Here is a 12,557-nt window from a genome sequence, read left to right as displayed (position 1 = left end):
GCTTCGCAGCTGAGCATGTGATGCTTTCTGACACCAACAGCTGTTCTCGGGCCCCATAAAACACTACGTCATTCGTGTTGGGTTCCCTAGGCGCACGCTGGCCGACAGAGACCCCCTTTCTTTTTCTGTTTTTCTTCTATTCTCTTGTTTCATAACTTTGGAAAAACGCATTAATTAAACTCTATATTAAAAGCTCTATAATGAAGGAGAAAGCAGCAAATAATGAGACGCAGAAAACCTTCACTCCCTCGAATGCTCCCACCGCGGAAGCAAAAGAATCAGCTGACCACCCGGCCATTGACACTACGGTACACCACAGTAACAGGCAGTTTATCTTTTCAGCACCCGCCGGTGAAGAGCTCCTTTGCTCCACCTCCTTCCTCCCCGCGTTTGGAATTTTGTTATTCGAAACATGGAGATCTGAGGCGAGCACATGAAACAATTCCAGTCTATTTCTACATTTTTAAAGCTGTTCTCTTCTCTGAGATCACGGATGAGATAATTGGAACCAAAACATCGGAGATATCTGATTTGGTAGACACGTACTGGGTGCTACTACCAAATCGGATCCAGTCTGAGATTTTATTCGAGGAGATGACGAGCTCATATCTGTTAGGTTTATACAAAGCAAATTCGGTTCAACGGAGCTCATTTGAAGTATAGCATAAAACAGACAAATCGGAACCAACACTTAAAACCCACATAAAAATGAAAACCAGGAAATCCTCAAGTCTGAGTCTAGTTGTGGGGAAAACCAAGCAGGTAATTCTGAGCTTCTTGAAGAAAACCCATTAACCAACTCAAAATAACTTGGTTATTTTTTGCCTCTTCTGTCATCCTCCTTTCTGCTAATCATCTGCAATGAAAATTAGGTATTGGATTGATTAGGAGTCACTGAGATGGTAATTCAATGAGGCTTTGCAGAAATGAGTGGACTCACCGTTAGGGGATCGGGAACTTGAAGCAGAGAAGTCAGAGGAGGCCATGGGGATGGACATTGAGAGCTGGGTTGTCGAAAATGATGTCCGATTAGATCTCTCGTCTTCCAAACCAGTCCACGAGTCCCGCGCTTTTGGCCATTCATCAAAGAAAGGTCGAAGGGACTGGCCTTCCTGTTTCACAGGCTCTGCTGAGCCAAACTCACTACCAAAGAAGCAATGCGGTTGTTGCTTTGACATTGAAGATGTAATTGTGGCAGACTCCATATCAGGTAGCCCCTGAACCTGAGGATAGTTACTTGGCCAAACAGAGCCATTTCTTGGCTTGGCAGAAGGAAACGAAGACACCCGATTTGGCATCAGGCGCCATGAACTGTCAAAGGATGAATCCATTCCAAGACTCCGCAGGCCTCCAGAAGCCTCAGAAAAAAAACTATGTTCATCCACCTCTCCTTTCATACCATGAAGATACCTGAATAACATAAATCAATACGTTAACAGCCTACTATATTGATGCTGAAGAGGAACAGTAAAGGGCCAAAATTCTCAGCCTCAACAAGCTTGGTACTTCAAGAATTAGGAATCAGCAAAATAAAAAATCTTGAAAGTAGAATATACAGACAACTTTTGCAAGAGGAATGACAGAGAATTAAAGTACATTCACAGTTAAGTAACCAACAGATCACCAAATCCTATCCATATGCAAGTAACATCAACATATCTTCATTCTTTTCAACAGAGAACAAAAAGACTATTTTAAGAAAAACACAAGACTCTCCCATGGGATTGACCGTGAAAAGAATAATTTACTTAGATTGCAACAGTGACACAATCAAACGAGTTAAGATAAAACCTCAACACTGAATCATGAGCAGCTATCTCGGAACAAAAGGAATACAAGTGTATGTAACTTTTAGGAGAAGAAATAGCTTCCCTTGAATGGATGTTAAGGTTCAATGAAACAGATAAAGTAGGCAGCTTAACAGCCATCAGAAGAAGCAGTCGGTCAGACATGAGTAAGAACCAATGCTGAGAATTGCCAAATCTGAGGGAAAAAGTGACAGACTCCTTTCTGCAAAATCTTTTTTCAGATAGAGAAGGTTCATAGGAAATAACAAACTTGAGCTAAAAAGTCCCCTGTCCTTGCTCTTGCTGAGTATGCCTTGACAGAATTCTATACTATCCAGCTAATCTGCCATTAATTTGAACCATAAGCATCTCCAACCACAGACAACAGATTGAACCCATTGTCTCTAAGAAAATGAATCATAAATAAATAAATAGTAGCTAATAGTATCTACGACTGGCAGCAGAACCAAGCATGTTGTTGAATTTCAAACTCCCAATTCCAATCCCACAGAGTGATCATATCATAGCAGCAGAATCATCATCATTCTGCGGTAAACTGTGTCTTAACACAAGCCACGCTCTTTTTTATAAAAAAAAAGTGAGCAATTTGTCACGGCGAAGTACCTGTAATCTTTGTTTCCCATGCTGTACGAGGTAGGATCAACCTGCAACTGGGAAGGGTTTCCTCCCTGAGGATTAGCAATGGCGGAGTGAAGGGGGAGGTTCTGAAAGTTGCAGGGGGTGGTCGCGGGCCCACCAGTAGTGGCGGTGAGGGAAGTCACAGTCGAAGAAGACTGAGAGATAGTTTGCGTTTCCACAGGCTTTCTTGAACGGTTGCGGCCACGGTGCATGTGACGCTCGCAGTACTTGGAGTCCGGATACGCGTCCTTGGAGCACCTCCATTTCTTTCCGTCGGTTCTCCTACACCTTCCCGGCTCTGGGTCTGCCTTCTTCCCGTAGAAGGAGCAGTAACCTACTGCAGAAATCAGTGGGACAATATTACTTTCGTAGTTTCAGAACAAGATGCTTTTTTTTCCAGAATGGAGGAAGAAAATCGTTGATCATCTCATTTATAACAATACGCTTTACCAAACAGCATTTTCTCCCCATCTGCAATGTACTTCTCTCATGATACAAACATCAAACATATCCAGAGCAGATTAAGAAGAAAACCAATGAAATCGGCGGAAAAAAAATTCGTAATCCTAATATCACGAGATCTAGCAAAAGATTGTTTTTTTTTATTCCCGCAGGAAAACAATATGGGATCATCAACAAAAATCTGAACAAGAAATTGAAAGATCGGCAGAGTTTACGTGCTGTAAAACGGAGAAACTTACCTTCCATAAAGACTATAGGACACAGTAACTGCAGAAGACATCGAAAGAAACAAAACGAGAATCATAATGAATAGTGCAACGCCAGTCTTCAAGGCAAGAACAGGGATAAGCTACCAACCTCATTCGACAAGTTTCGGAATACAAGCTCACTCAAAAACCAATGAACCAAACAAGAAAACAGAGAATCGGACTTTTTTTTTCTCTTTGATAGAAGAAAGCATCAAGCCATCCAAAGAAGAAAAAAAAGAAAGACAGAAAGAGAGAAAGAAGAAAGCACCATGAACTTCACAACTGGAGAAACACGCTTGAAAAACGAAATACAATACCAAAATCCTGCAGGCATTTCCTAAGAGCGATAAAACATCCAAAACAGAAAATGGCTTGAAGGGGGAAAGTTCGGCGACGATTGAGTTGCTCGCTTACTGCTTGGATGGTGAAAGAACCTCGTGGATTCCAAGCTCCTCCTTATCGGAAGCAGAAGATCCGGCGGGACCGGTATTCCGGCCATCATGTACTTAAAGATGAGAGCTTGCTCCTCCAGCTCCTGCCACTGCGACGCCGTGAATGGTGGCCGTATCCCCGTCCCCGCCGTTGTATTCATCTTTATCTCTACACCTAGGGTTTATAAAAAGCTGCAACCTCTTCCCGCTCAGACATACTCCAACCTGCACAAAAGTCGCTGCGAGAAAATGCCGCTCTCTCTCGCTGCACAGCCGCAGGGTATCACCATTTTTAGTTTAAGGTCGGTCCGAAGTGCGAAAAGGAAAGCCCAGACACCCCGCAACGAAATTTTTATACCAGACCGACCAGAGCTTTCTCTTTCTCTCTCTTTCTCTCTCCTATTCCCCCCTTTTTCCCTCTCACCAACAGCAACTGATTAGTTTATCGAAAGGACAGAAACCCTAGAAAAAGATGCGTGCAGCCATTAATGGGCTTCGATTAGCAGCAGCAACAGGAAAAAGGGTCTAAGCGAGACGAGCGATTTGAGGTGGTGTGGCCTTCTGAGTGAGACTCTGTGCTGTCTCTCTGCAACTGCTGGGGGGTTGTGTGTGTTGGGAAAGGAGGCACAGCATCTGCGCAGAAGCCATAAAATATAAAGGCAAATCTGGAAAAATTCCTCCCTTTTTTCTAGTTTTTTAAAAATTTACTATTTGTATACCCATTTTTTTCTTTTTAAATTCCCTTATACGTATTTCTTTATATTAATTATTCCGTATGGGCTTAATTTTTGTCTTTTTATGCGTTCGGGCCTCAAGGCGGCTTCGTCCTGTCCGAATCAATTCGGTTTGCCCTAAAGGCTCTTCTGGAGTTACGTAGTTACTGCTCATTTGTGCGGCATTTACTGTACCGCATTACCCGAATTCACCTCTCTACACCGTACCGGGTAAAGCCAGAAGTAAAAGTTACCACTGTAAAAAAACAAAATTGGGTTGGGTTTGGTTCGGAGTTCGCTCAATAATTTTAAGACCCGATCTGGATATCAACCCTGTATTTTATTCCGACCATTGTATTTCCTAATTATTCCACATTATATAGGACAAGGTGACACTATGGGTTTCTTTGTTTTTTTAACTAAATTGAACCCGGTTTAATTAGGATGATTACCCGTTGGACCAATACGATGTCATAAATATTATTGTACAATTTTTATTAAATATAGTCTTTCTATTTAATTTTAAAGCATGATTTCTTGATATATTTCCTTGTTTATTTTTTAAGATGAATAAGTATATTAGAATATCATTTATGTATCTTCATTATCTAAACCAAATTGAACCTGGTTCTGTTAAAAGTACTTCCGGTCCACCTCTCTTGAGTAGGTTAGTTTTTCGTATTTAAACGATTAGTCTTTTAGGTTGTATAAGCCAAGTCCAACATATCTCACCTTCGAATCCTACAGGGAACAAGGGCGGGTGGGTTTCAGAGGTGATTCTAATTTACCTCTTTTGAGTAAGTTGGTTTTTTGTACTTAAATAACTAATCTGTTAGGTTGCATTGGCCAAATTGAACATTTTAAATTTTAATAAATTATTTAAATTTATTTATATAAAATAATAATTTATTTTCCTCTTATCTATTTTCTAGGTAAGAGGAAAATAGTAATGATTTGTCGTGTCAAGGGGTAGCCGCTGCCACCAAGGATCGCACCCAGGGGGCAATGGGTATGGCTTGGCTAACACTCCTTATAAGGGACAATCGAGGGGTGGACCCACCACGCCCCTCCTTTTTGGGGTAGATCCCCCCTTTGCTTCGTTTCTCCCAACAAGCAAGGCGCCAGTAACGGGCTTCAAAGGGAAAAGCCATTATTAATTAAATATTTGCACTAAAGTACCCACCTGGCAGTGCCCAGGTCCCCGGGGCCCACCCAACCGCTGCTACCGCTTTCCTTGACAGCAGGCACACGTGATGGGCTGTATTGAGACACCCCAGAAACCGCCTTCCGAAAAGACTTTCTGGAGCGGTTAGTGGTTTCGTGGCTCGTTTTGTGCGGGTGACGCGGGGACCAGTGATTTGGCGGCTGGAAGGGAAAGATGCTCTCGTTTCCGTCTCGTATGGACTTGTTAGTGCCTCGGTATTCTCTTTGCAGGGAAATACGAAGGAAATTGCAGGAGACAGCGAGGAATGATGGGCATCTTTTTGTTTTTTGTTTTTATATCTATGGCTATAAATATCTACCCGAGTCTAGGGAGACTCAAACTCAGACCTGAGTTGCATCTCAAGTTCTCAAATTAGATATTTATTTTTAAATATTTATTATAATATAAATTTTTTATATATTTATTTAAAAATATTTTTAAAAAATATTACATCACTTAGAATATCTAAATATTTAAGATATCAAATAATATACTTAGAGAGCTTATTATCAAATTGGAAGTGGTAGATTCGAGTCCGACTCTGACTCAACCTCCTCCTAGATTCGAGTTGGCTCATATCGATTCGATGAGTAAAGATTGTATAAAATTAGTAATAAATAAAAAATATATATAAAATAATATTCATTGAGTATTGATTATCTAAGGGTCTTACCCGATATATTATATATAATATGACATGAAGATTTTTTTTTTTGGCCTTTTAGGGGTTAGGATATCTGTTTCGAAGGCTTATTTAGGGGGGTTAGTCCACACTGAAATGGAATGAATTCCCCCGTACTACTTAGTTCATTAAATAATATCGTTAGTGTAAAACAAATTGAATTGAAGTTAAATTACATCACTTCATTATCTCAGGCAAAAATCGGGGAATTTAGTTTCCCACCTATTTTGCGAATCAACCAATTGAATCGCGCAATGCTCTTGCCCCCCCCCCCCCCCCCCCATCCTTCTGATTTTTTTTCTCTTCTCCCTCCCTCCTGTCAGCCTTCCTCCCTCTTCTCCTCTCCCTCTCATCCTCTATCACAACATACGGGAGGCCGAGCCTCTATTGCAAAGCCTCCCGACTTCTTTTCAATTCTTCTTGGCTAGGAATAAGTAAGTTGATAAAAAATAAATAACTTGAGTGAGTTACATTTTTATGTTTCTTTAAGAAGTTTTGATGGTTCATATCTTATTAATGTTTAAGGAGAAAAATGGGTTTCATGATTTATGATGGATGGGACCCTTAAATGACAAGCCTTATAAATATGAAACATCTAAGTACATGAATCAGTTGTAAGATGAATGCTACAATTCTCGTGTGTTTGAAGATACAAAATCAAGGTAAAGACATTGTATTTATAACTATACTATTTGAGTTCATTTATTAGAGTATCTCTCCCTATAAAGAAAATGATTCTTCTATTACAACAAATTTATGAAAAATATCAATTTTAGCCACCTTGCAATAAATATCATCCCAAGACCAAGATAATTAATACTTTTAATGCATATTCATGAAGTGCCTCATTAATGTCACATAATATAATGTCCATTAAACATTGACCTTGTGAAATAGTAAAATGTAATTTTATTTTTATTTTTTATGAATGGGTGTAAGAAAAATAATTTTGTTAAAAAAAGTATTATGACTTTTACATTATTGTATTCATTAAGGACGTTATCAATAAGGTCCTCTACATTGTAACAAAGAGTGCTTAAACTCAATTTCGCATAGTCGGAAACTCCCCGTGTGACCATTGAACCAAAAGTTAACTATGTTAAATAAAACAAATTACAAAAAGTTTTGCATTAGATATTGGGTCCTTAATCTATATCGATAATACGAAAAAGTCTTAACCATTTGGGCACATGTGGGGTTTAGGGACCCTAGCCCCAAAACCAAAACCCAAAAAAACCTAAAATATCAAACCTAACCCCAAACTAATCACCATCTCAGTAATCCTATCTCATCCTCGTAAACTCAATTTAAACCCGACTCATTCCCACCTCATCCACATAAACATGACCATCCCCAACCCATCCCCGTAAATGCGAGTCATCTTCGACCCATCCCTACTCCGTTTTATATCCTAGTGTCGCCCTTGTCAGCTAGGTTTGGGAAAATCTGTATTCGATTAGAAACCCAATGGATTTTTTCTTTGGCCTATCCTTTGACCTGTGGGGTGAAATCTGAAACCCGAACTCGATAAGTCTTATAATTGGAAAATATTAACCCTTGCGCTTTTTATTTATTTATAATTTTTAACCTACCAAGGATGAGTATTTTTAACCACTTGGTGTCCAATGGCTCTTATTAAATAGTTTAATAATTAAATGATAGCAGTCTATATGTTAATTCATATATAGGGGGTAATTAAATTAATAAATGGTGTACTATTAATCAATTACACATAAATTGACTATTGGGTGTCCATAAGTTGTTGAATTAACTATTAACAAGTATGATTTTATAAAAATTGCCTGACTAATAATCTTATCAATACAATTTTTACAATTATACATATTTTGGGCTAAAATACTTTATATGGTTCAATGTTAATATTTTTTAATTTATTTAAAATTACTAAAATACCCTTATTCAATTTTCCTCCAATGTATATATTTTTTTAGCTAAGAAATGGTTCATATGGTCCAATTGCACAAACTACACAAATAATCTTAATTTTTTACGACTATACAGCTCAAAAGAAACATCCAAGAATCACATATATAATTAAACTTGAGCCAGTGATTCGGATTTGGCATGAATAAATTGACACAGAGAAATTTGATGAAAAGTCGGAGAAGAAACTCCAATTTATCTGTTGATGGAAGTGATGATATGGGAGAAAATCGGGTTTTGAAGCGAAGGTAATATTCGGTAATAAAAAATATAAGATTGAAGCCTCTCTACCCCTTTAATTTCTAACATTTATGTAGTTTTACATATTAAAAGGGTGAGAAGGTGGACTTTCTCTCAACCATATATATCATCTTGAAACCCTAGAACCCAATAAATACAACTTTGTCACACACATGTGGTCAATTGGATCACCTAGATTCAAGAGTTAAGGGTTGGACTCACCTTGAACTAATTCTAATTCCGATATTTCGACCTAAAAGACTCTAATAAATTCAACCAATTAACCTGAATTTTATTGCTTTTGATTTCATATAAAATATTTATTAATATAATAAATAATAATATCTTGTTGATTTAGGCTGATCAAATATACAAATATCAAATAAATCTTTAGAAATAAAAAAAGCTTGGTAAATTTATCAAAATAATTCATTTTCAATTTAAAAAATAAGGTATTGAGTAGGTATTATCCATTTTGATTCTATTTATCGAATTAATTTGTTAAAATTAATTGGATAATTACTTAAGTGATTAAAAGAAAATTTGGGTAGGATCCCTAAGTGAGATCAGGGACTTAGGCAGGGCACTTGCCTAGAATAGAAGAGGCGAGTCTGACTTTTAACCCGACCCATTCATTCTCAAAACCGATTTGACCTCGATGGATTAGAACTCAGTGAGTTTATGTATGGAGCAACCACTTATCGGCTTTCTTGGAATTAAGCAACCACCCTGTTATGGGTTTTAAAGGTTTGATGGGTAGGGTACATGGGCTTGGCACCAGAGGTGCGGATATCTGAGCCCTAACGGCCTTGTGCTCCTGTTAATTCGAACAAAATCTCTTGCCATCGCCTATTCCCTATCGACTCTCTTCATCTCGCTGTTGCCCGGTCCCTGACTGCTTGACTGGCGGGGCAGCCCGTTTTCGTTTTTTGGAAGGAAAAAAGGCTGCTAATTAATGGGAGTTTCGATACGCATTGAGTCGGTTGCTTGATCACTTTGGCGTATTTGATCAGGGGCAGATAAAAGCAATTGTTGGAATCATAAGGCTTTGGCTTTGGGACCGGTCGAATTGTCGGAGGCAGTTGAAGCATCTTCAAGGGACATTTCGGGTTACCGTGAGGAAGCTCTAGCCTCTGTCGAATTCTTTTCAATGGGTAAGTAAGAAATAGACAGAAGAGAAATTCATGGCAATTGGGAAATGCAAGTTGTTCATACTAGATAGATATTATGAATATGTGATAGTAGGTTACTGTTCTCTGTCGATAACCTGAAATTGGAGTTTCTGAGGCTGATGATTTGGAACTTCAGTTAAATCTAAAAGCTGATGATTTGGGACTTTGTCTGAACCCATTATGGAAAACACCCAAAACCGTGAGAGTTCATTGGTGGAATCTCAGATGAGCTCTCTGAATGAGACGCCTGAGGGTTTCCTGGCACCTGATGCCCAGCCTCATATGGTTGTGGAGTGTGAAATGGCTGACATCTCCGACAGGGATGGGAATTTAGAGCCATATGTTGGAATGGAGTTTGAGTCCGAGGAAGCAGCAAAGATATTCTATAATGCATATGGTAGGCGTGTTGGTTTTGGTAGTCGTGTGAGTAGGAATCGTCGATCAAGAAAAGATGGGACTAATATTGCTCGCAGATTTGTTTGCTGCAAAGAGGGTTATCGTCTGAAAAAACATGAAAATAATGTTAATAGGGTTAAACGGCCGCGGGCAGTAACAAGAGAAGGCTGTGAGGCAATGATTTTGGTGAAAAAGAATGATTTTGGGAAGTGGGTTGTCACAAAGTTTGTGAAAGAGCACAATCATGCTCTACTGGATCCTATTCAGGTTCTTTCGTTAAGGTCCCACAGAAATGCAACCGATGCATCACGAAACCTTGCTAATTCATTTGATGCTTCCAGACCAGGAAGTGGCAGAATTGTTTTCGGTTCTGAAGGTGATGGAATTGGAAATTTTGGATTTGGTGAGCAGGAGGGGAGAAGTCATGTTCAAACTCTTCGTAAGAGAAAGATGAGCCTGGGGAAGGATGCCCAGAACGTCCTTGACTATTTCAGGCGTATGAAATCTGAGAACCCTTCCTTCTATTATGGAATACAAATTGATGAGGATCAAAACCTGTGTAGTATATTTTGGGCTGACACTAGGTCAAGGATGGCTTGCAATTATTTCGGCGATGTGGTTTATGTTGACACGACATATAGGACGAGCCGATATGAGATGCCATTTGCTATATTCTCTGGCATAAACCATCACCAGCAATCAACATTGTTTGGCTGTGCATTACTTTTAGATGATACTGAATCTTCTTTTGTTTGGCTTTTTAAGACATGGCTTGAGTCTACGTTTAGGCACCATCCAATTTTAATAATTACTGACCATGATGTGGCTATAGAAGCAGCAGTTGTGCAGGTGTTCCCAAAGACACGCCACTGTTTTTGTAAGTGTCACATTCTAAATAAAGCACAGAAGCATTTTGCTCACCTTTATCAAGGAAATCCTACCTTTCAGGCAGAATTCAAGAAATGTATTGATCTAAGTGAATCTATACCAGAGTTTGAGTCCTGTTGGTTGTCATTGATGGAAAGATATGGGATTGGGGAAGACATGTGGCTTCAATCATTATATAATGTTCGCCATAAATGGGTTCCTGTTTATTTGCAGGACATTTTTTGTGCAGAAATATATACTGCCCAACGAACAGAAAGCATAAATGTGTTTTTTGATGGATATGTGAATTCCAGCACCACTTTGCAAGAGTTTGTGACATTATATGAAAAAGCTCTAGACAGCTTGTATGCAAAGGAGCTGGAGGAAGATGTTCTAACAATGCACTCAAAGCCAACCCTGAAGACAAAGTTGCCAATTGAGAAGCAAGTTGCAGACATCTTTACACGAACAATGTTCTCGAAATTTCAAGAAGAGATATTTGAGAGCCTTGGATTTGTTGCAAACAAAGTTAAGGAGTTTGGGGTGATGAGCACCTATGCTGTGGCAAGATTTGAGGAACAAAAGAAGGGAGAGTCGGTAACATTTAATGCAGCTGAGCTGAGGGCAAGTTGTAGCTGCCACATGTTTGAGGTTGTGGGTATTCTTTGTAGGCATGTCTTAAAGGTCTTTACAACCTTGAATATTATGACCCTTCCACCCCATTACATCTTAACAAGATGGACAAGAGAAGCTAAAAGTGGAGTCGTATTGGATGAACGTGGAGTTGTAATGCAGGCAAATTGTCGTGAGTCAGTGACCTTACGATTCAATAACTTATGCAAGCAGGCTATCAGATGTGTGGAGGAAGGAGCCACCTCTGTTGAGACTTATGATGTGGCAGCACGAGCTCTCCGAGAAGCATGGGAGAAAATTGTGAATAAAAAGGCTGCAAGAGCTTCACAATTGGTCACTCCATCTGGTAATGGTCAGGGAGAGATGCTAAGCATACAAAATGAACCAGAGACCAGCATGAGTCAAATAATTCCTCAGGATTCTCGCCAGTGGCACTCCTGGCTTTCCTAGATTTAGACTAATGTTTAGATGCAACTATAACTTCAGTTTTTCTGTTAATACTTTTACTTTGACATGTTAAGGTTGTATGCCTTTGTTTTTTGGAAATGTCATGGTAGTCAGTGCATGTAGCTTGTGTATATAATATAAAAATCCTTAAAGACTATGTTGCATGCTTTGATTGCTTTTCTCCTGGGCATATGATGTTTGATAACCTCTTTCTGGGGATTTTGCCCTCACACATGAATGTTTTTAAAAAATATCAGATAAGGAAATCTTTAAAATTTCTCATGATGGTGGTTTTTGATTTTACACAACCTTGGCGTGTATAGCATGTAAGTGCTTGTATGATGCACTTCTCTTCTCAAATTAGATCTATTCACTTTTTAACAATTAATCATGAAATTCTATAATTCTATGGCTATGACTTTATGTTCATATAGATGGTTTGAACACCCAAAATAGCAAGTTGGTTCTTGTGTACATATTTTTTTCTTTTTTTTGTAGCATTTGTTATGCTTGTATGGTGCAGATAATGTAGTCAGCAAAGAGTGCAAAGCTAAGGCTACACTTGCTAGCCACAACAACATAGTACTTCATACTGTAATCTGCATTTTCCTGGAGTGGACAGGAGATTAAAGTACTTGTTTGTATCTGTTCTTTTGGGAGTCAGATTACACTCATTTTTCTCTCTCTACCAT

At 38.9% G+C, this 12,557-nt stretch overlaps 2 protein-coding genes across 2 annotated transcripts; one reads left to right on the top strand and one right to left on the bottom strand.

Annotated features, from left to right (window-relative positions):
- Positions 1-502: 502 nt before the first annotated feature.
- Positions 503-4,173, bottom strand: LOC137948332 (growth-regulating factor 4-like). The gene is made up of 4 exons (XM_068794388.1): positions 3,551-4,173; positions 2,412-2,763; positions 941-1,410; positions 503-856 (listed from the first exon to the last, which is right to left on the bottom strand). The coding sequence occupies exons 1-4, from the start codon at positions 3,726-3,728 to the stop codon at positions 849-851; spliced, it is 1,008 nt and encodes a 335-aa protein (XP_068650489.1). The 5' UTR covers positions 3,729-4,173; the 3' UTR covers positions 503-848.
- A 5,068-nt stretch (positions 4,174-9,241) lies between these two features.
- On the top strand, positions 9,242-12,086 carry LOC137948494 (protein FAR1-RELATED SEQUENCE 5-like). Its single transcript, XM_068794580.1, has one exon. It carries the CDS (start codon positions 9,703-9,705, stop codon positions 11,866-11,868), a length of 2,166 nt encoding a protein of 721 aa, XP_068650681.1. The 5' UTR covers positions 9,242-9,702; the 3' UTR covers positions 11,869-12,086.
- The last annotated feature ends 471 nt before the right edge of the window (positions 12,087-12,557 follow it).

Source organism: Aristolochia californica, unplaced genomic scaffold (genome assembly GCF_029961685.1).
Source record: "Aristolochia californica isolate CCGP_79_NKW_82.1479 unplaced genomic scaffold, dmAriCali1.0.hap1 SCAF_13, whole genome shotgun sequence".
Taxonomy (NCBI): domain Eukaryota; kingdom Viridiplantae; phylum Streptophyta; class Magnoliopsida; order Piperales; family Aristolochiaceae; genus Aristolochia; species Aristolochia californica.
Note: the sequence above shows the minus strand (reverse complement) of the source record. Positions and strands in the feature narration are given on the sequence as shown.